This window comes from Vigna unguiculata, chromosome 11, assembly GCF_037176805.1.
Source record: "Vigna unguiculata cultivar grain cowpea cultivar isolate G323 ecotype 2 chromosome 11, ASM3717680v1, whole genome shotgun sequence".
In the NCBI taxonomy this organism is placed as follows: domain Eukaryota; kingdom Viridiplantae; phylum Streptophyta; class Magnoliopsida; order Fabales; family Fabaceae; genus Vigna; species Vigna unguiculata.
In genome coordinates this window covers 44,653,570-44,676,616 of record NC_140802.1, presented here as the reverse complement: position 1 = coordinate 44,676,616, position 23,047 = coordinate 44,653,570, and the positions used below count along the sequence as shown (strand labels likewise).

The following is a 23,047-nucleotide window of genomic DNA, read 5'->3' as shown; positions in this document are numbered from 1 at the left end:
CTCAGAATCCCATCATGACACAAATAAAAATATAAAAGAAAAAAAATGTAAAAGCGAATCTTATATTTGTTTTTTGGTGTTTCACATATGATCCTCACCATAATCATACCCTAAAATCACCTAAAAATTTGGAATTATTTGAAAAAGGAATATGAAAGAAACTAGACGATTTAAGGAATGAAAGTAATAATTTGATAAAAGAGTTTGAGCGTCAATGGATGAAAGAGTCTAAGAAAATTAAGGAACACTCAAACAAAAATGTTAACCATTGCTAACAAGATGAAATTATTGGGAAAATTTTAGAATCGTTGAAAAAATTTTGGTAACATTGCTAGAGTGATATGAAGATATACTGGAGTTGAATATATTTTACTTTATATAAGCAAAAGTGTTTTCAAAGTCAAGAACCACAAAAGCAACAAATACAACTAAACCAACAATACACGCGTATTTTTAATCTTGTCTCTATTGCAAAAAAATAAATCCACACATATATAACAAATATTAGTAGAGACCAAATGTAAAATGCTAAAATGTGGTCAATTGAGACATGTGAAAAATATATGTGAATTTCAACATACCAAAAAGTTGTCAAGATTGTACAGGAAGAATAAGCCGAAAATTACTTCTTGCAAATTTGTGTTACAACCAATAAATCTGTAAAAGGCTAGTTTATAGACCTTAGTTATACAAACCACATGACTCATGATCGATAACCTTTTAAAGAATTCAACAAATAAACTATTTCTATAGTAAAAATTGGAAATAAGGGACAACTTGTTAAGAAGGTACATGAATAATTGCATCATTTAAGTGTCAAATTAATTATTTTGGTCTTATATCTTTCTCATTAATCAAAATTCATTGAGTGTTGCTTAATTATGAAATAAATGTTATAAGTTATCCTTTAAAAACAAACTTTGTGTGATTAAAGCAAACAATCAAGAAGTATTCAAAACTCATGTGAAAGATAATTTTTGTTTAGGTTTTATGAAAGAGAAGTTGATTACAATGATGATATAAAAGAAAGATCAAAATAAAAAAAAGATGAATATTTTTTAAATAAAATTGATGTCCAATAGAAGAAAATAAATAAATAACCACATTTCAACTTTCATCCAAGTTATTACTGTAGAATATGCAATTCTAAAAAAAGATGAGAGTGATAGAGGAAGAAATCCAATATGATGAAGAATATCAAAGTGAATGGAAAGATCATATAAAAAAAATAGATAGAGAAAAATTACAATAAGAGAAAATCAATAAGGAAAATCTAATTTGAGATTACTTAAAAAAAGAGATAAATCAATAATAAGTGGGAAAAAACAGTTCAAGTTGAATTTTGACTCTTATAAAAGCTAAAGTTAAATTTTTTATTCTTTTAAAATAGTTAAAACTATTTTTTCTTAAAAACAGGAAACTCATTGTAAGTAGGATCTGGAAATAATTATTATAAAACGAATAAATTTACTTGTTAGTGGACCACCGCAAAGCCCAAGGTTTTTTTTAATAACTTTAAATATACTAATTTATTTATTTATTGTAAATTTTTGAACTCAATTTTAAATCATAATCAATTTTAATAAAATTTGATTTTATTCTGTATAAAATTTAAAGTTTGAATGTAGTACTTAATTCATTTTCAATATGTTCCTAGTTTTAAAAACGCTCACTTAATAATATTTTTCTTTTAAATTTAAGCAAATATTTCAATCGGTTTTAATCTGTCCATAGTTTTAGCATTATCTTCTAGTAAATAAGCCAAATGGCTAGTGATGACATTTATGTTAGATATGAAGTTAGGGGTTAAAGGGTATCAGGAGTTATCTTTTGTTCATGTTTTCACTTTAATAATTCTTTTACACAGAACATAACCTTTATAAGTTTTATAAGGAAAAAGCAATATTCTCTACTATCTATGGCACATATTAATGCCAAAAAGATTTCTATAAAATAATTGTCATTTTAAAGCAATTTTCTTTGTTAACTATATATACTCATGTTGCTGTTCTCCACTCCAGTTAACAGTTTATATAGATGTTATTACAGTGCTGATATAATTGTAGTGAAGAATGAAGGAAATTATATTATAAAAAGTAACTGAAAATCAAATCTAAGTGTGAGTGTGATACGAAAATCCAAGTGTGAGTCTATATTCAAAGGCATTTGTTATCAGTTGGAGATTTCATAGCAACATTTGGAAGCATAAATTTGCTTGAACTCAATTGAGAGAGAGATATATGTACAAAATTTGAAGGCATCATTTGCGATGCAATTGGATTAAGGAGAATCTCCAGAACAAAATGAATGGACGAGGCCAGATATTATTGCTCCTATCTGTCTACGAACTAGGAAAATGAAAATAGCCAGTGTCGAATTGGTGAAATTGATGAAACCAACCATTGCTGGTTTCTGAACAAGTAATTAACTAAGAGAAGAAGTTAGAGTAACGAAGTAATGTTCAGTGCATGGAATAGTGAGACCACCCATCGGGTGATTGAATCCGAATTCTTCTTCAGCCCAATCCAACAAGTCTCTGAACAAAGGGTGGCTCAGGTAAGATATTGGAATCACAAACCTCTTATGATTCTCTCCAACGTACACTGCCAAGTGCCCTTTTGGAACATCAGCGACAGAAGAAGCCATTTTGATTCTCTGTGAAAGAGTTCTCTGAAGTTTGTGCTTGGCATTGGCTATCCCCACAAATCTGTTACCAGTCTTCATGATGCAGAAGAAGAAGGGTAAAGATATATGTATGAACTGATAAAATGTTTCTGTGGTTGGAATTGGTAGTATCAGAAGAAAATGTAGAGATGTATATATATAGGGGTGAATGAAGTGAAGCCATGCAGTGATTACTAAATAGGTGATAAGTATGATATTATTGTGATGTGAGGAATGTTCAGAAACATGTCAGGTGAAGGACTTGGGGTATGTTCACATGAGTGTGCCTAATCCAGACCAGAACATGAGGACCCACTGAATTTTGGAGCCAGAAAAAAAAGTGTGGTACTGGTTGAATTGTGAAATTATTGTTTCATGCTTTGAACGAATAATGCTTTGGCCCTTTTTATTCTAGGCACGTTCTTGACATGAAATGCCAACATGAATTTGAAAATATGTTGAACTGGTCAGAGCTATTAAAAGGAGCTTTGAATTTAGACTCATGCTCTTTACTGGCAGTTTCTTGTCATCACCAGACACCTTCTGTTGTGATAAACTCATAATAGATTGGCCTATCTCCTTCCTTCACATAATTTTAGGATTAGGTTAAGTTAATCCTTTGTTTAATTTGCTCCAAATTGACTTCATCTCTCATAAACTTAATACCTTTTTTGAATATCCCATCCTATATAGTAGATGCAATGTCAAATCTACAATGAAATACCACCTTCCCATTCTCACCTACCTAATATGTTGGACTAATTCAAGCACAGAAACTTCGTTTCTAAACCAGATCAGGCTCTATTCAATGACCCATTGTAGAGTTTCATTTTGTTCTTTTCAAACCAAACGGGGAAGAGAATCAAAATCATATGATTTTCATCAATTTACTAATATATATATATATATATATATATATATATATATATATATATATATGATTTTCTATATAATTATCTAATAATATTTGAAATCTTAGATCGAATCTCGCCCAACTTAACACTACTCTTGATAAATAGTAAGACAATGAATTTATGACTTTCTTTTTTATATAATTGTGGTGGAAGATCCGAGACCGATTGAGTTGGTGTTCAGAAAAAATCCTTTAAGTTTGATGTTTTTTTAGAATAAGACTAGATGGATTAATTGGTATTAGGTCTAATGTAGATTGAATCATTAAATTAAGAGTCAATTTAATAAACAAGGGTTTAATGTTAGCGATCTTTGAAGATTTAAAGATATGAGAAAAGTCACCTAATGAATGAGAATTATTTAAGAGTTCACAAAATTAGTAGTGATCAATATAAAAAAACTCTAGAAAGCAGAGAAAAGGAATCAAACTTTGAAAATCTAGTTCAATCGAATTTTTACCTTTTGCTTGAAAAATAATATTTAACTTTTTCATTTCTATTTAACTTTCTATTTAACGTAAGATTTATAGTTACATTTATATTTTCAACAATAATAATTTAGTTAACTCATTTTAAAAATTGGTATCACTTTTTTTATAAGTTGATTTTATAATTTTTACATTAACAATGAATTAAAAATAGCCTCTATATAAACTATATAAGCATATAATATTACCGACATCGTTCACAAATATAATCAACAAGTCCAATAATTAATGGGTGAGCGCTACGTCATTATTTGAAACAAAAGCCAAATGAAAGGATTCAATTATTTGGTAGAGAAGGTTGGTTCCGTGCATTATGCCCTCTACATATTTGTTCTTTTGCTAAACCGAGGATGATAACTTTGGTTTACACAGTTTCATAAACTGCAACAATTACTCCTCCTATCTACTTTTAGTTTACCTTCCTCTTCAACATGAATCGCAGGGAAAACAAACTCAAATGACAATCCCATCACATCAAACGCAACTTTCGCAGTAGAAGTTTTCATTGTTTCGTGTAAGTAAACTATAGTAAAAGGCAAATTAGGTGTGGCAAAGTGCTTGTTATGCAAGTTGATTAGACCAATGGAGTGTGAAGTGCATCAGGTAATGCAGATTTTACAACAGTTATGGGAAATGAAAATGGCTTGGTTAGTTAGTTCAGCTTCACTTCACTTCATTTCAATCTTTTTTTACCTGTTCCATTCTCTAGTGAATTCATAAAGCATTCCAATAATAGACCCACTCGATTGAAAACTCAAATCGTCCATGTGATTGCACAAAAGTTGTTTTCAACACCGCACGTGAAATACTCCCACTATTGCACTACTGGACCCGATTTTTGGAAGGCCAAATACTTTAACATTTTATGTAACAATAGTGTACTTACGGTTAACCATAAAACATGTTAAACGGGTTCATTAACTCATCCTCACACGACCGATTTGTAAAATAATATTTATGACTCTGATCATGTTAAAATGTACGTTTAATCTCTAACACAATTCGACAATTGTAAAATTTCTAACAATTTGTGAAACGGTTCTAATAGCTTAGAATTATTACGAATGGAAGACACAAAATCGACAAGGAACGTGAAAGAAATTTTGTATTATAGAGTAATAAATTATAATTCAATTCCCATAATAATCTAACAAACAAAGTTTCTGTTTTTTTTTTTAATCTACCACCAAAACTTGATTCTAGTGTGTAGCATTTTTTCTATATAATTTTTCTACAAAATAGAAACTCGTGGTCAATACAGTTCTTTAACTTTTCTCGAGCTTGCAAAAAATTATGCTGGCAAGTATCACGGGCCACACCATTTATGCGTTGGGCCCATTGATGTCCGTTGGCCTTTTCTTTTTGCATCAATATAATTTCTACCTGCACCCTATAATTTTAAAGATGATCCTTTTAAAATCTTTATGAAAATGACTTCTCTATTACCTATTCTGAAATATTCCAGAACAAGTTATTCAAAATTTTTGAAACATGTTTTCAGAATAGGTTTTGTAGAGCAGAATTTCTGGAAAAGGATTTCTAGAACAAATTATTGGAATGGATGAAATGCATTTTGGAACAAATTTTCTAAAATAGAATTTCTGGATAAGCTTTCGAAAACATATACCATACATTCCGGGAGAACAAGTTTTCCAAAAAAATGAAATGAGTTTTTCAGAATGAGTTTTTTCTGGAATGAGCTTTCTCTCTGTTTTCGTCTTCATCTACGGTGGAGAATGGTGCAACAGTCGCGATGGAGGCAGCAACAACAGTGGTTGTGTGGTGACAATAAAGGAGGGTGCAGTTAGTAATAATGGGTGTAAGAAGAAAAGACCTATCTATTTTTGCATTGGAGCCCAAATTTAAAGCCCAGTATCAAGACTTGAAAGGGTTTCAAATTCATATAACATATTCTTTTAACTTCAAGTGGATATAGATATCTTGGAATTGTGCCACTGCTAAATGAACTAAAATACATTATTTTCACTTAATGTGGATAATGCGCTAGCACTAGTTCAAGTATTTTCAATTCTTTTTATACGCAAACATACAATTCTCTCATTTAGAATCATTGTCAATTTATTTTATGCTTTCAGAAATCACAGTTGAGTAAAAATGAGAAAACTGAATTATAAGACCAATTTACAATATATATAAGTGAATGCAATCCTCACTTTACAGGTTAATTTTGTGGGGTTGAGTTAGATTTAAAACCCACTTCTAACATGGTTTCAGAGTCAAGTTAGAGTCTATCATAATAAACTTTCTTAGACATTCTGTTCCATCCGATATCAGCGTGAGAATATGTATTGGAAGTCCCACATCGACTAGAGATAAAAACAATTCACGATATATATAAATGAGTGGAATCCTTTCACTTGGATTATACAAGGAAAAGTACAGCATAGCAAAATTGATGATAAAAGAAAGTTTCTTCTCTACAAATTTGGGTCAACTAATCTATCCAACCACCATTATAACATGATTTACAGCTCTTTGAAGCCAGAAGTGAGGTTTAGAAACTCATCCTCCTTGCATGGATGATCATATCCAAACTCTTCTTCTGCTCGACTTAAGAAAGAGGCTTGTATGAAAAACAAATATTTGAATTCTGTATGTAAATGAATTATGTTGCTTAGTGTATATATATAGTCGCTCATGAATCATCTGCATCTGCAATATTCCAATTCCTCCGTGAGTGATTTTCTTACAACATTTCTATTGAGGGATAAGGAATCACATGGTGTTGTCTTGGAGATTTATTTCAAGTATTAGGAACATAAATGGGAGTGTATACCATACCCCACATTCTGAGATAATGGCCAACATATTTACCCACTTGAACTCAGATACTTCAGCAGTGGTCAAATGCAAACCTTGTTCGTTCATGGAGCAGCATCTGTTTCAATGGTGGACATGCTTCAGACATCACCCATGTTTCTTTGAAGAAGATATATAAAATATGTAAGATGCAATAAACAACTTATAAACCTTGATACTTGACCATAGCTGCCACAGAGAAGTTTCAACATTATCAAATAGTTTCTCTCGTTTCACATATGCACATATTTTATTTTAAGTGGGGTAATCTGTTCCAGAAGGTTGGACTTGAGTTATGTTATGTACTATAACATGAGTAGAAAGTCCTCTAAGACAACACCATATGCTTTGTCTCTCATTTGGTCCCAGAACAACAACTCATAGCCCTCTTTCACCAATATTTTGAAGAAGATATATAAAATATGTATCTCTTTATTCAAGATTATACATATGAAATGAATATTTTTGAGGAGCATTGACCCAGATCATACATGAAGTGCCTTCTCTGCCTAGGTAGGTTCACAAGAACATTGGCATTGGGGTATTTACAACAACAAAGTCTTGGTACAACAACATCCAAGTGGAACTAAGTAATTCATAAAGAATGTGGGAAACTCACAAACTATGGATTGGTCATATCAACTGGATATTCATCTAGTAAGAGAAACTGAGAAAATCAATATAAATCCAATTTTAATTTTGGTATCTTTCAGTCACTAGTAACAGTCTACACCACATTCAAGTCCTGTGTTGCAGGGACTATGAAAAAGATCTACACAACCACTCCACAGTAGACATTTCTTTTACTGTATTAGTTATGAGAAAGTGGTAGTTCATTGACCTGAAGAAGGTGATTATACTGGGTATGCAATTATTTGGTTATTGGCTGTAAAGTCTCTTTCTGAGGTGCAACCAGGTTGGCATGACTTCTCAATTCTGAAATAATCCTTCACCAAAATCATGTAGGCAATATCATGTGACACCTCATTAGCCCTTGTCTCTCACTAGACCCCATCATGCATCAAATTTCCCACCAACCATAGAGTTCATCACAGAACCGGGTTCACACAGACTCCTATATCTATCTATCTATATATACTCAGTGACATTCTCAAGTAATGCAAGCCATTCACAGAGAACTCAAACACTTCTTCCACACACAAGCTCTTCTTGCATTCTTTGGCATCGTTCTCTGAGCAATTCATCTCAAAAAGCAATGGGCTTTCGCTTACCCGGTATTAGAAGATCATCTTTTGCTGTTACCAAAGCAGCTTCCAAGAGTGTGGAGGTTCCAAAAGGCTATCTTGCAGTCTATGTTGGAGAGAAAATGAAGCGGTTCTTCATTCCCATTTCGTACTTGAATCAACCTTTATTTCAAGAATTATTGAGCCAAGCTGAGGAAGAATTCGGGTATGAACATCCAATGGGTGGTATCACAATTCCTTGCAGGGAAGAGGCTTTCTTAGATCTCACTTCTCGTTTGAATAGGCTATAAATCATGTTGGAGGAGAGTGACATAGATTAGTTGAGAAAAAGTGTACAGAAAGAAGAAAATTTTATTCATTTATTATCCTTATTTTGTAAGTGGAAAAAACCATGCAAGTGTGGTAGTTATTAACAGCAATGTCATATTTCTTTTTTAGTGAAGTTTCAATGAATTTTACCAACACAAAGTATCATATTTCACACATTTACCACACAACACAGTTATTAGTTGTAGGATTAACTAAACACAGGAATACAATTGACTGCAGTAGAATAAATTTGGTAATCATCATGCAAATCCAAAGTCCATTGAGCAAAAATAAGAAAAGCCCAAAGTGAGCCCATGGGCCCAAAAAGAAGCAAGAGACTTGGGCTTGTAAAGCGGGAAGGGAGCCCAGAGGAAAGAAGACAGGATTCATCATGCAACAAGCAACTGTAGTCCATTAACTTTTTGAATTATCTCCCATTCATCCAGTAATAAGTTTTCTAAAATGTAAATATATTCCACAAAGAAACTCATTTTATAATGGATGAGAGGTGAATAAAAAAATTAATGAAATGCACTGAAGAAATATCTAAGCTTGAATTGTAATTAATGGGCTACACATTAAGTTGTGATAGTCATCTTGAGATTACTTAAATAATGTCTTTGGACTAAGAAATTAAGAAATGTATATGAGGGAGTAGAAAAGAAAAAAAGAAAAAGAAAAATGAGTGAATATTAAGGTTTTTTTAAATCAAGGGAAAGAGAATTTAAAGTAAAGAAGAAAATGAGGAGAAGATGTATAAAAATTTGTATGTGGTTTGATTGATAAAATAAATTTTAAAAAAATTTAAAATGAGAAAATTACCCTTAACATTAATATTTTTTAATTAAATTTAAATTATAATTAATTATTATTTTACAATTTTATTTACTTTTGTTGTTATTATTAATTCTTTTAATTTATTATTTATAAAATTATTTACTTTTATTCTAATTTCAATATTATTATTATTATTATTATCATCATCATCATTTTATAATCATCTTATAAGTTTATTATTATTTTTAATAATGATATTATTATTTCATAATTTTTATTATAAATAAATATATTACTATTCTTTTAAAATTTATTATTATTATTTTATTATATTATATAATACAGTTAATTAGATTACATTATATAAATAATATAATCAATTATGTTATTACAATATTCACCTTTGTCATAATAATTATAAAAAAAAAAATATGTTGACATCTTAAAGAGATGTATTGGGACCAGCATCTTAATCAAGTATCATAGTTAAATAAGTTTTCTTAATTTTTGAGATACTATCCATAACAATTTAAGAAATCTCGTAAATGAGTTCCTATTTAACTGTGTAATGTGATATGTTTAGTGTTAATAGAGACGTTTTACTTATCGAAGTTAAGCCCCTAATAAATTATTTTTCTATTTAAATTTAAAATCACATCCGAACAATTACATTAATACTAAAACTAAAATAATTAAAACAATAAACTAGTTGCTGCTGCAAACATTAACATGTTTAGGATCACTAATCATGAGCCTTACTTGCAATTGCCAATAGAGAGCAGCAACAACCCTAAACGTGAATTCACACAAATTTGTATTGATTTTAATATATGTATGGTTAAATTATATTAAACCCTAAAATTGAAATCATTCAAATATTCCACAAAAAATAAAAATCTGCGCTTGGGGATAATTATAAAACCCAGAAAGTGCGAGTGTGTGGTAACAGAGTATTCAACGACAAGTAAATGCTTCAACACAGTGATGAGTATGAATATCTTTCAATTCCTCAACATAATCAATGGAACCAATGATTTTGTTCCTAAACACATCTTCCACTTTTGCATGAAAGCAAAGGGAAAAAAAAATATTACAATCTCTACAAAATTGTTTGTTTGAACTAGATTCTACCATGTGTGTCGGTGTCAGAAGTATTCAAGTGAGAACCGACATGATATTTAAGAAGACATCTTCTCTGCAAGGAATTGTAAGACCACCCATTGGATGATGGTACCCATATTCTTCTTCTGCTTTGCTTAGCAAGTCCTGGAATGAGGGTTGGTTCAAGCATCCAATCGGAATCACGAATCTCTTCTTTTTCTCTCCGACATACACTGCAAGGTATCCTTTTGGGACTTCGGCACCCTTTGAAACTTCTTGTCTAGCTCTTCTAACACCAAGCAAACCAAAACCCATGTTTTCTACTTCTTGTTTGTTGTACGAAGTGTTTCAAGTTCGAAGCTTTATGATATATTTGAGAGTGGAACGAGGGGGTATATATATGGCGCTTGTGTGGATCACCTTGCTTCCTAAATTGAATGGTTTAAGGCTCTTTGGGTCTGGTGAGAAACAAGGGATCATGAACCATGTGGTTTTGTCTTACACGTCTTTATCAGAAATGAAGATTTTTATGGAAGTGTGGTCAATAAAGCTATTGCTTGAAGTTGAAAGAGAATTGTACACCAAAAAAACCTAATTATCGTTCAAACTATTTAATGCCCTGTTTCTTATTGTTGAAGACATGTACCAGACATCTCTCATATTCTCCTCCTCACACGTATGTTTCATTGTTGACAAATATCTGTGCAGGGTACTGAAAATTTTTATTCAGTGGTTGCATTTGTACAATGGCATTCATTGTGATAACAGCTTGCATGACAAGTCCTCGCCAACAGCACGGAAGGTACTTGAGATTGAACTCTCCATCAGCACCTCAGAGTTTACTACGGAACAAGTACAAAGCAACATACAATATAATTGCAGACTGAGACATTGTTTGTTGCATTGGTATATTCCTCTATTGACATTGTTGTGTTGTGTATTTGAATAAAGTATTGGAATAATGGAATATACTTTCAGTTTCACTCCAGCAACTTGACTACCGCAACCTTCAGGGTGAGAAAGTCATCATTATTAACTTTTACTTTCACTCTAAAAGCAAATATTGCCACATGCCTTAAGATGGATATTATTCCATGTTTAGTTCAGTTTAAAAGGTAAACTGAAGGCACGAGATTACAAAGACCTTTCATAAAAGGGTGAAGCCTAAAAGCTAAGAAATTATGACATTTCTACTATATTCTGTCTCTAACTTCTATTAAGCCATTTGTCTTTGCTTTCACTGAATCTTAAACCAATCAACTCTTTCTTTTCAAATTATATCATCTTTCAATGAAAATGAAAATCTCTATAGGTGTTATGTAAAATTGCCAGTTGGAATAAATGTTTTTACACAATGGGTCATGACAGAAGACAGACATTGAGCTTAATTTAGATGGGACTTGTACTTATACAGCTCATAGATTGCTTATGTGACACTGTTGTGGAGCAACATATTTCAATAATCCAGTAACATAGGTTGATGTTTTTGACAGTAATCCAGTTACAGATGTCAGGTTTTTATTTTTTAAAATGTGCTATTTCTTGTATCGTTTTGCTTAATTCTACAAAGATAAAAAAAAGGAATAAGTGAAACAATGAAGCATGGGTGCTGAGGAAAGAACATTCAGTAAAACGATCTACTATCATTTTAAATGATTAAAGGAAATACATGAATGTTATATTAAATATATATCATGAAAAGAATAAATATGTACAAAATCATTTTTCCGTAGAGGCTTTGTAAATGACTCTAATTAGTGATGGAGTTCAGAGATTGCAGCAAATTCTGTAGAATTAAATCAATTTATTTAGAATCTTATTTTTTTTATTTGTGTTGGGGTCAACATTCTGGGATCCATGTCTAAGTTTATGACAGAACTACAATAGTACATTCAAAACAGCCACAGTCAGGTTTAGCGAACTAATCTATATCGCTACTATAACTACTTAGATTAATGCAAAATTGGCAGAAATACCACAAAAGACCAGTTGAGGAAGGCAGATGGTAGATGGTGGTCAAGTTTTTGCTGTATCGTATTTTAATTCATTCATATATACAAAAAGTAAGCATAAATTCGGGATAAACCTTTGGTAAGTTATCATTGAAATGTCATGAACTCTTTTACAACATCTTGGATACTACAAAAATGAAAAAAAGCAATGTCTGCTCTACAATCTGTTACTCTATGTTATTCCTCTGAAGAGAAATATGAACTATTATTGCACATTCAAGCGAGAAGCTATATCTAAGAACACATCTTCCTTGCAGGGAATTGTGAGGCCTCCCATAGGATGATCATAGCCGAACTCATCTTCAGCTTGTTTTAGCAATTCTTGAAATAAAGGCCGGTTCAAGAATGATACGGGAATCATAAACCTCTTCATTTTCTCTCCAACGTAGACCGCAAGATAGCCTTTTGGGACATCCGCAAGCTTTCTAGCTTGGCTTGTAAATGATGTCCGTCTTCCAAGTAAGTGAAAACCCATTGTTTTTGCTTCTACACACAAAGAACTACGGAGTGATCTCAGAAGATTAGTTAAAGGTTGTAATGAACTTGAATTCAGATGATTCAGTGTAAGAATGATTTGTGAAGCTTGTATGCTAAATGAAAGATACACACACATATATAGATAGATAACTCAAGCATCTCTCCTGAATTGGGTGGTGAATGTACCATTTGATAGGACCAAGTGAGAGACAGAGCTCATTAAGGTTAAGGTTGATGTGATATGTCTTGGATGGTCAACCATCAGATTTTACTTGAGATCTAATAAATTCTGCCTACGGAGAAGTCCTTGGATAGTTACCACCAGACATGCTATAGACATATTAAATATTGTGTTCATGGTCTCTATAAGCCAACTGGCAGATATTGATACACTGTAAACCCTAAAATCTATTTGAGTTATTGAATAACATTATTTGAAGACAAGAGATGTACTGCTTTTAATGATTTTTCTCTGGCTAATGCTACAAGTACCTTGAGTACCTGGCATATGGTCGTACAAATGAGCCTTCTACTATTTTATGTTGCTCAATAGATAGTTTACCTGAGAGAGTTGTGTGGAAGTATAGGTAGTTAATTATAAAAATATAATTTTTAACTTCGTTGATTTACTCAATTTTCTGCAGTCTAACCAGATAAGAATACAGTTGATAAATCCAAACTGAAGTTTGTGAGCTTTTCTGAGGTCTTAAAATATTAAGAACATTGGAAACCTATTTAAAGCACTGAGCTTTTTTACTTTTCTTTTTATTTTGATATTTTTCACTTTAGCCACTGAGCTTGCTTTGATGAGTAAATTTATAGAGCATCTGTAATTGACCTTCAGCTGTACAACATATACAAGCTCTGAAATCTGATAAGTGCTGCACTGATTAAATTTTGGTAATTATAGTGCATGGTTTATGGCTAAATCATTCAGTAAAGATATAAGGGCAGCACAGGTGCATATAAACTAAACCCCAAGTCTTAGAATATGAAATTTTGTTAGGTACAAGTTATCCATAGAAATAGATGAGAGCAAGATAAAAAACTTATATAGTAGGTCCACTACTATCTACCTTGGCTGGCAGTTTGGTAGTGGTGAAATCTTGTGTATGATCGGGGGCATTAATTTTAACTTTACATGTGAGCATTAAACTTTAAAATCTTTATATTTAGTCCATAATAAACTGATGCTTCTCTTTGGCTGAAGCAACTTACTATTAGCTCTGTTCAGACTGTGAAGCACATGGGCGGTTATGCAGTGAAATTCATGATAAAAATCAAATTCTAATTGAATTGCAGAGAGAACTGGACATTGTAATTGATAAACAACAATACTTAGCAATTGAATTCATTGTCACTACAAAAAATGGGGCAATCTTCACAGTTGAGAGAAGATGCCTCTGGTACAAAATTTCTCTACTAATCTATGTCAGTGTCCTATAGTGTGAGATTTATTTTCTATTCAAGCGAGAGGCTATATGTTGGAAGACATCTTCACTGCAAGGAATTGTGAGGCCACCCGTGGGATGATTGTATCCAAACTCTTCCTCAGCTTGACTCAATAAGTCTTGAAATGAAGGTTGGTTCAAATATGATATGGGAATCACAAACCGTGTCTGTTTCTCTCCAACATACACTGCAATATAGCCCTTTGGGACTTCTACTGATTTTGAAGCTGCTTTCTTAGCTGTGACTGATGGCCTTTGAATAGCTGGTAAACGAAAGCCCATTTTTTTTTCCTGTTTAGAGGAAGAAGATCAATATCAAATTTGCTGTGAATGAAACCAAATGTTGACACTCGAGGATGCGAATGGCTTGTGTTGTTTGTGAAGGGAAATGATGCTGTATATATAGTTCTAAAGATTCCCTAGAAACTAAACTCACACAAAAGGAGCGTTTATGGATGGAGGACATGCACATGAGATATCATGTGATGCTGTCTTTAACGTCTCTGTCAAGGATAAAGTTGTGTAGAGTGTGTAACCCCACCACCTTATCAAACAGTGCCAAACACATCTTCCACTTGTAACCAAACTAGACGTGCCTAAGTGAAACCAAACGTTTAATAATGCATTAGTTGGTATTCCATAATTTCGTAAACATGCTCTGAAGATGTTTTCTTAAGGTTGATAGTGCAATCTAATGCTGAAGTATACATACAGCACAGGTGGAAAGTAATTTCGGGCTGATGAATTATAAGGCTAAGGATTGCGAGATATCATAGACAGGTTTGGTATCACAAGCCTATTTTTTTCAAGTGCATTTGCTCCAGAATGTGGGACCCATATGATCAATTATAACATGTTGCATTCATCCATTAGAAAATCTTCCAAGGCAACACCAACCATATGCCATGTCTCCCTGTTGGTTCCCTAATTCTTATCTCATAGCCCTCCACCCTCAATAATACACAAGGACAACAATTTCTTACAAATTCTTTCATCTATATATATATTCAAGACTGTAAACGTTTAGAACAAAAAAAAAATCATTCACATCAGAAAGCATTTGAAGATCATAATCTTGTATCTTATTCACGAGATTTTTTCACAGCATTTTATTCCCAAGTCTCAGCACACATAACGATGGGTTTTCGCTTACCTAGTATCAGGAAAACATCATTTGCTGCAAACCAAGTTTCTTCAAAAGTTGTAGATGTGCCAAAGGGCTACCTTGCAGTGTATATTGGAGAGAAGAGGAAGCGGTTCTTGATCCCTGTATCTTACTTGAACCAACCTTCATTTCTAGATTTGTTGAGTCAAGCTGAGAAAGAATTTGGTTATGATCATCCAATGGGCGGTCTCACAATTCCTTGCAGAGAAGACTTGTTCCTGGATATTATTTCTAGCTTGAATAAGTGTTAGCCCCTTGAAGATGAAGCTGACATAGATGTAGACTAAACCTGACAGATTTTTTGTAGCATAGTTTCTTAGCTTGAAAATATTCTCCTCGTTTTTGCTATCATATACTCTGGCAATTGTAAATAAATGTTAATTTAAATGAGAAGTTTCCTACATGAAGCTTTTTCTCACATTTTCTCTTCATTTAACAGTCTGATGAAAATATTGATCGAATAAGAAATTGGCTAAAACTGAGTTGATTTAAATAAAACCATTCTTGATGTTTATAATTGAAATAAAACTGGTAACTCATAATTTTATAACTGAATTCCATAAATCAATAAGAAGGATAAATTTAACATACAATGACTGATGTGATTAAGAGACATGGAGAAAAAGTCAATCATGAAAAAAATCTTAAAATTATAGTCTTTGTGAACTTTCCCTAGTCACAGAAACATGGCCTGAGAAGATTTTTCATCCATACGTCTTTGTGAACCACATATGAAGATTCTTCAAACCTTTTGAAGACTACCTTTCTACTTTTGGAGAGAAACAGAAAGTAGATAAATCGGTACATTCACTGCTCTTTTTTTTTCTTCCTTTTTTAGGGTTTGTTTGGTAAATCAAACAACCCAAATGGGGAACTCTCTCCTGATTCTAAAATTAAAATTATGTGGTCTTCTTACACATTGTTTATATAGATCAACTAACCAATTTGTCAAATGAATATGAAATCTCTTTAGCCATGGATGTTATCTATTGAAATTAAAGTGGGAACAATAGAACTTCATATTAAACCCATTGTAACCACCTAGGCAATTTGGAGGAATCTTGTGTACGATGGGGGACCCAGAATTTTAATTTTACGAGTATCATGTATATAAAAGTTAAATTTTTTTCAGACCTTTCCCAAATAAATTGAAGCTTCTCAGTGGCCCTGGCAAAATACTATTATCTGTGTACTGTACATGATATACCAAGTAGTGAACACAACTTAATTTTAAGTCCATTATAACTGTCTTGGCTGGGGCAAAATCCGCTACTGTGCATAAAAAACTTAAAAGCCTTTGAAACTCGTTCTAGAAGTTGATGATTCTCCTCTGTCCTTGCAAAATACTAACACCTCTGCCCCCTCCCTGCCTTGCCCTGATTGCCAAGCACTTGGTTTTCTTATGCTGTGGAATTTATGAGGAATAATCGAGTCTTTAGTGCTGTATAGCATTCTAATTGCTGGGAGAAGTAAACATTGAAACAGATATATAGATAGAAACTTGCATTTGAATTCATCATCATTACTCAAAAATTGGTATTAATAGTTACAAGATTGAGAAGATGCCTATTGTACAAAATGTCTCTAATAAGCTATGTCAGTCTCCTAAAGTGAGATCTATTGTCTATTCAAGCAAGAAATTGTATGCTTAAAGACATCTTCACTGCAAGGAATTGTGAGGCCTCCCATGGGATGATCATATCCAAACTCTTCCTCAGCTTGACTGAGTAAGTCTTGGAATGATGGTTGGTTCAAGTAAGAGATCGGAATCACAAACCGATTTTGTTTCTCTCCAACATACACGGCAAAGTATCCCTTTGGTATGTCTTCTGATTTTGAAGTTGCTTGTCTTGCTGTGAATGATGCCCGTCGGATGGCAGGTAACCGGAAACCCATTTTTTGAGCTTGTTTAAGGAAGAACAACAATCTCAAATTTACAGAGAATGAATCCGAATTTTGATGCTTGAGGATTCTAAAGGCTTGTGATGTTTTTGAAGGTATAGGATAGTGTATATATAGCTGTTAAAAGAAGGAGGGCTTACAGATGAGATATCGCATGGTGTTGTCTGCAATAGTTCTATCAGGCATAAAGTAGGGTGCAGGTGTGTAACCCCACCTTGTTGAACAGCAGGAAACATTAAGCCTCCACATGTTCCCAATGATACGTGGCTAAGTGAAGGCCTAAGTCTCTTCATGGATTAATTGGTATTCCATATTTTGCCAAACATGCTTTGAACATGTTTTCTTCACGTTACCTAATGTTGAATTACAGCTGGATAGATTAAATTATGAGGCAAAGGACAGTGAGAGATCATAGACCATTATATTCATTAGATTTGAAATCATACATCTAATCTATTTGAAGTGGATTGGCTTGAGATAGTGTACTATCAACTTTAACATCTCCCATTAATCCCTAAGAAACACTTCCAAGGCAACACCATGTGCCCTTTCTGTCCTATCGGTCCCATGACTCTTATCTCAGCCATCCTCCCTCAATCATGCATGTACCAGACGATATCCTACAAAATTTTTCATCTCTATATATATTCATGGCTGCAAGCATTTAGAACAGCAAAAATCGTTCACATCCTGAAGCATTTTAGCTCCAAAAACTAGCATCTTATTTACAGCTCTCTTTTCTCAACTTGGTCTTTCCAATTATCAACATATAAAACATGGGTTTTCGTTTACTTGGTATCAGAAAGGCATCCCTTCCAGCAATCCAAGCATCTTCAAAAGCTGTGGACGTGCCAAAGGGTTACCTTGCAGTCTATGTTGGAGATAAAATGAAGCGGTTTATAATCCCTGTATCATGCTTGAACCAACCTGCATTTCAAGAATTGTTGAGTCAAACCGAGGAAGAATTTGGGTATGAACATCCAATGGGTGGTCTCACAATTCCATGCAGAGAAGATGCTTTCTTGGATATCACTTCTCGCTTGATTAGGTGCTAATCCATGAAGATCTGACAGATGTAAATGGATAGACACAATTTTGTAGCATAGTTTCTTACCTTGAATATATTCTTTCTCCATTTTTGTTATATTACTTTGGACAGTAGAAAGAATCTTACGAGAAATTTCCTACATGAAGAGTTTTCTCACATATGTTCTTCATCCGTCATTCATATACACAGTTGTCCAATAAGAAATGAGTTAGTTGTCTCCAACCAAATAGTTCTTAATGTCTCAGATTTAAATTCAGCTATTATCTCTACATTTTATGGCTAAGTTCAATGACAAAATAACTACATTATAACAGAGGAAAAGAAGATAAGTTTAAAACAAGATCATTAGTGCAATAAAGAAAAAAAGTCATCAAAACTGTATGTCTTGGCGAAACTCGACTGTTTTGATTTCATCTTACTTTTATGATTTTTGTGAACCATCCTGGTCATTGAAAATCTGAAATATGGCTTGACGAAAAACCATCCATACAATACAAGTCCATGCACATACGAGGGATGACTCCATTCTTTATGATAAAAAATTTGAGTCAAGCAGCGACACCATCTTCGAGTGATCATGTTAGTTGGTTTTACGGTCACAACAGATTATGGAAGTGACGAATTCTCCACTAATCGAATACTCTTCATACCTTGAACTATTTTAGATACTACCATCTTTTTTGGGATGAAAATTGAAATTAAGTATCTTACTCGAAGAAAGTGGGATTATTGCCCCACTTTGTAATCTGGGATCTGAAGATGATGCAAGGACGAGAAATTGCCCTACATTTTTATTGGGTATCATTGAGAAAAGAAAATGGTATACAAAGTGAGGTTTTCACCAATGAGGATTTTTAAAGGGGCGCAATCACATGATGATGTATAGGATGAAGTAAATTCTCCCTTTTCTTCTTTCTTCTGTAATGTTTGTTTAACAATCCAAACAACCAAGATAAACAATCTCATCCTCTTACAAAATGGAAACTATGTTCGAGTACATGGAAATTGAAACTGAAATAATGTGGTATTCTTACAAAGATTTTATATAAATCAATTTAACAATTTGCCAAATAAATGTGAAATCTCTTTAGCCATGGATGCTATCTATTGAAATTAAATCCATTGCAGCCACCTAGGGAATTTGGTGGAACCTTGTGAACGCTGGGACCCTGAATTTTAGTATGATGTATATTAAAGTTAAAAATATTCAGTCCCTTCCCAAATAAATTGAAGCTTCTCTGTGGACCTAGCAAAATCCTGACTATGAAGCACTTTGTTTGTTATTAACTATCAAGTCTTGGAATTTATGACAACATTCAAGTTCTTTTACTTTTTTCATTTCCAGCTAGCAGTCTTCTGATGCTGTCTACCATTCTAATTGCAGGGATAAGTGAAAATTGTAATTGATAAATAGAATAGTTAAGCAATTGAATTCGTTGTCATTACTCAAAAATTTGGTAACAATTGTTACAAGTCAGAGAAGATGGCTATGATACAAAAAGCTCTATTGATCTAAGTCGGTCTCCTAAAGTGTGGAATTTATTGTCCACTCAAACAAGAAATTATACATTGGAAGACATCTTCGCAGCAAGGAATTGTGAGGCCACCCATGGGATGATCATGTCCAAACTCTTCTTCAAGTTGACTCAGTAAGTCTTGGAATGAAGGTTGGTTCAGGTATGATACAGGTATCAAAAACCTCTTCTTTTCCTCTCCAACGTACACTGCAAGATATCCCTTTGGAACTTTTACTGATTTTGAAGCTGGTTGATTAGCACTGAATGATGACCGTCGAATTGCAGGTAAACGGAAACCCATTTTTGTACTTGGCTGAAACAAGAAGAACAAGGAAAATATGTTTGATTGATGAAGAATGTATCTAAATGTTGGTGCTTGATGATGCAAGTTACTTGTGTTCGTGAAGGTAAGGGGAAACTGTATTTATAATCTTCAAAATTCTGTTCAAAACAAATACGAACAGAAATGGTTAGTAATAGATGAAGACACAGAGATGAGATATCATGTGTGGTTGTCTTAGACACTTCTCTATCAAAGGTGTAGCTGTGTAGAAGAGTATAACCCCACCTTCTTAAACAATGGCTAACATAGAGCATGAACTTGTTCTACCCAAGCACAATTTTTGATCATGCATTAAATGGTACTCCATAATTTGGTAACAAACTTTAGACATGTTTTCATTTTGATAGAACAGCTTATAATGCTGAAGTACTGGTACAGCTGGTAACTAATATCTGCCTATAGGACAAGTGATAACTATATATTATATAGACCACAAATAACATTCCTGAGGTTTGTGGCCATACGTACCATTCATTTCAAGTGGTATTTCTATTATCTATTAAGAAAGTTAGGTTGGTTCTTGTGAAAGTCCTAGACAACACCACATGCTCTTGTCTCCCAGTTGGACCAATACTCCGATTTCACAGCCCTCAACTAATTATTCAAGTAGCCAAATTACAAATCCTTACATCTATATATTCATTTCTATGAGCACTTAGGACCATCATATTCCAAGTTCAAAAATTTGCATCATATTTACAAGTGTTTCTTCAGAACATTCTCTTTTCAAAGTCTCATCACATAACGATGGGTTTTCGTTTACTTGGTATCAGAAAGGCAACATTCACACGAAGCCAAGTATCTTCAAAAGCAGTGAACACACCGAAGGGCTACCTAGCAGTTTATGTCGGAGAGAAAATGAAGAGATTTGTGATCCCCACATCATACTTGAAGCAAACATCATTTCAAGAATTGTTGATTCTTGCCGAGGAAGAATTTGGATATAAACATCCAATGGGTGGTCTTACAATTCCTTGCAGAGAAGAAGAGTTCTTAGATATCACTTCTCGTTTGAACTAATAGTTTCTAATCCTGTGAAGACTAACCCTAGCATCAATTGACAGAATTTATGTAATTCAAGTTTTGATCTTGAAAATATTCTCATTTTTTATCATACTCATGCAAGTGTAAAAATGTTCATACAAAGATGAAATTTATGACCATTACCTTAGTTATCTTCTCTCCTCCTTATTTGCTATTATGAAAATCAACGGGATTTAATAAGCTGAATATTAAGTTTCGAATGGTAATATGAAAGTTTCTTTCAAAGTCCTGAAAAGGGTGAAAGAAACCAGGAGTTATTATGTTTCGTGAGGAAGATCTAGCTTTATTAATTTTTGTTTCATCTATCTCTGAGACCGTCTCAAAAAAGTGACCTTACGCAAGATTTCATACAAACCATGGGACAGTAATTTCATATCTGTATATTTTGCCACTGGAACCTATGTAACAGCACCATATGGAGGAGATCCCGTTATGAAAAACAAATCTTCATCTCAGTGAGTTGAGCAGGAACACTATCTTCACAAGAGCAATTCAGCACATTGGTTGGTTTTAGGGCTAGAATAAAACATAAATTCGATTGAAATACATTATACTGTAATTTTTAAAAGGCGTCTAATCATAGAATGATATATAATTGGAAACTAGATTTAAATCTGTTCATTACACAGGTGCTTTAACAAAAATTTCTCTGTTTTTTGCACAAAATAAAGAAATTTTGACCTTACATTTCTGCCTTCCCATGTTTATTTTCTCGTTAACTAGGCCAATCTTTATCAATTTCCTTCTTACTTGAACAGAAAATAAATCATGTTTTAAATAGGGCGCACTAGTATAAACATGTCTTAAATCTCAATCAAATACTTCACACACAAGTCTGTTTAATATGTTCTTTGACCTTCACCGGGTCTCCATTTCTGTTCTTCAATGGATTGTGTAGGTCTATAAAAGCAACTCTTGAGGTTCACTTTGTACAGAGTGAATTTGTGGTGATTGTGAAAATTCCCTTTTGATGATAATATACAATACCTTCTTTGTCTCACAAGTAATCAATCAAAATTTAATCCGTATTACTCTGATAATCTCCTCCATTGTAAACCATCTAATATATGTTTTAACTATTGCATGAGCCAGATTAGCATCCTGGTCCAAAGTATTTCCGAAGGTTAAGTATATATAGTATTGAGAAGTTCTTGAGTTTCATCTGCCATGTCAATCAACAAAAAGAAGCATGTGATAAAGTAATCAGTAATCGAGAAAGATACTATGGATTAATCAAACTAAAGTACGCTGATTGTAACAATAGCTGTATGACAGCTAAAAGGATTGACTTCAACTATTGATAGTTGTATATGTACATTAGTTGTCTTGTGTGTAAGAGTTTCAATTCAAATCAATCAATAGCTGTAGACGATAAAGTCACAAGATAAAACCAATGCAATTCTTTGTGCTAACAACTTCAACCACTGGCTCTTGTTAGTTGTGCAGAATACGGAAAGTACAATGCCAAATATAATTTAATTGGAGATTGCAGCATTGTTGTATGGTGAGATCAAGCAAAGGGGGAGGTCATAGATGGGGAGAATATGGATACAGGTGTGACACAGTTGAATGATATAGCTCAATTCTGATAAATTTTATTACTGTACCCAAAGCATGGAGAAGTCCACCATTACCTGCTGCATATTCATGGGGCAGCGTATGTTGTGTTGTGTATGATTGAGGCCATGGATTTTTATTTTTGGAGTATAGAACTTAAAATCTCTAAAATTCTGTCCCAGATAAATTAATGTTTCTCTTGGCCGTGGCAAAATAGTATTATAGGACTGCCCAGACTGTGAAGCAGATGAGTGTT

At 33.2% G+C, this 23,047-nt stretch overlaps 10 protein-coding genes across 10 annotated transcripts; 4 read left to right on the top strand and 6 right to left on the bottom strand.

The window, feature by feature from the left end:
* Nucleotides 1–2,183: 2,183 nt before the first annotated feature.
* On the bottom strand, nucleotides 2,184–3,151 carry LOC114169517 (auxin-induced protein 15A-like). The gene has a single exon (XM_028054700.2). It carries the CDS (start codon nucleotides 2,722–2,724, stop codon nucleotides 2,425–2,427), a length of 300 nt encoding a protein of 99 aa, XP_027910501.1. The 5' UTR covers nucleotides 2,725–3,151; the 3' UTR covers nucleotides 2,184–2,424.
* A 4,214-nt stretch (nucleotides 3,152–7,365) lies between these two features.
* Nucleotides 7,366–8,537, top strand: LOC114169519 (auxin-induced protein X10A-like). The gene has a single exon (XM_028054702.2). It carries the CDS (start codon nucleotides 8,100–8,102, stop codon nucleotides 8,376–8,378), a length of 279 nt encoding a protein of 92 aa, XP_027910503.1. The 5' UTR covers nucleotides 7,366–8,099; the 3' UTR covers nucleotides 8,379–8,537.
* A 1,622-nt stretch (nucleotides 8,538–10,159) lies between these two features.
* LOC146881948 (auxin-induced protein 15A-like) lies at nucleotides 10,160–10,998 on the bottom strand. Its single transcript, XM_085669507.1, has one exon. It carries the CDS (start codon nucleotides 10,588–10,590, stop codon nucleotides 10,330–10,332), a length of 261 nt encoding a protein of 86 aa, XP_085525633.1. The 5' UTR covers nucleotides 10,591–10,998; the 3' UTR covers nucleotides 10,160–10,329.
* Nucleotides 10,999–12,349: 1,351 nt separating this feature from the next.
* Nucleotides 12,350–13,136, bottom strand: LOC146881947 (auxin-induced protein 15A-like). The gene has a single exon (XM_085669493.1). The coding sequence runs from the start codon at nucleotides 12,898–12,900 to the stop codon at nucleotides 12,493–12,495; it is 408 nt and encodes a 135-aa protein (XP_085525619.1). The 5' UTR covers nucleotides 12,901–13,136; the 3' UTR covers nucleotides 12,350–12,492.
* A 949-nt stretch (nucleotides 13,137–14,085) lies between these two features.
* Nucleotides 14,086–15,592, bottom strand: LOC146881946 (auxin-induced protein 6B-like). The gene is made up of 2 exons (XM_085669496.1): nucleotides 15,369–15,592; nucleotides 14,086–14,506 (listed from the first exon to the last, which is right to left on the bottom strand). Exon 2 carries the CDS (start codon nucleotides 14,495–14,497, stop codon nucleotides 14,219–14,221), a length of 279 nt encoding a protein of 92 aa, XP_085525622.1. The 5' UTR covers nucleotides 14,498–14,506; nucleotides 15,369–15,592; the 3' UTR covers nucleotides 14,086–14,218.
* LOC146881943 (auxin-induced protein X10A-like) lies at nucleotides 14,477–18,557 on the top strand. Its single transcript, XM_085669494.1, has one exon. The coding sequence runs from the start codon at nucleotides 15,353–15,355 to the stop codon at nucleotides 15,629–15,631; it is 279 nt and encodes a 92-aa protein (XP_085525620.1). The 5' UTR covers nucleotides 14,477–15,352; the 3' UTR covers nucleotides 15,632–18,557.
* LOC146881945 (auxin-induced protein 15A-like) lies at nucleotides 16,871–17,276 on the bottom strand. Its single transcript, XM_085669499.1, has one exon. The coding sequence runs from the start codon at nucleotides 17,274–17,276 to the stop codon at nucleotides 16,998–17,000; it is 279 nt and encodes a 92-aa protein (XP_085525625.1). The 3' UTR covers nucleotides 16,871–16,997.
* Nucleotides 18,059–18,557, top strand: LOC146881944 (auxin-induced protein X10A-like). Its single transcript, XM_085669495.1, has one exon. The coding sequence runs from the start codon at nucleotides 18,059–18,061 to the stop codon at nucleotides 18,335–18,337; it is 279 nt and encodes a 92-aa protein (XP_085525621.1). The 3' UTR covers nucleotides 18,338–18,557.
* Nucleotides 18,558–19,733: 1,176 nt separating this feature from the next.
* LOC146881942 (auxin-induced protein 15A-like) lies at nucleotides 19,734–20,534 on the bottom strand. Its single transcript, XM_085669497.1, has 2 exons — nucleotides 20,416–20,534; nucleotides 19,734–20,288 (listed from the first exon to the last, which is right to left on the bottom strand). Exon 2 carries the CDS (start codon nucleotides 20,146–20,148, stop codon nucleotides 19,870–19,872), a length of 279 nt encoding a protein of 92 aa, XP_085525623.1. The 5' UTR covers nucleotides 20,149–20,288; nucleotides 20,416–20,534; the 3' UTR covers nucleotides 19,734–19,869.
* On the top strand, nucleotides 20,299–21,353 carry LOC114169521 (auxin-induced protein X10A-like). Its single transcript, XM_085669505.1, has one exon. It carries the CDS (start codon nucleotides 20,938–20,940, stop codon nucleotides 21,208–21,210), a length of 273 nt encoding a protein of 90 aa, XP_085525631.1. The 5' UTR covers nucleotides 20,299–20,937; the 3' UTR covers nucleotides 21,211–21,353.
* Nucleotides 21,354–23,047: the final 1,694 nt, after the last annotated feature.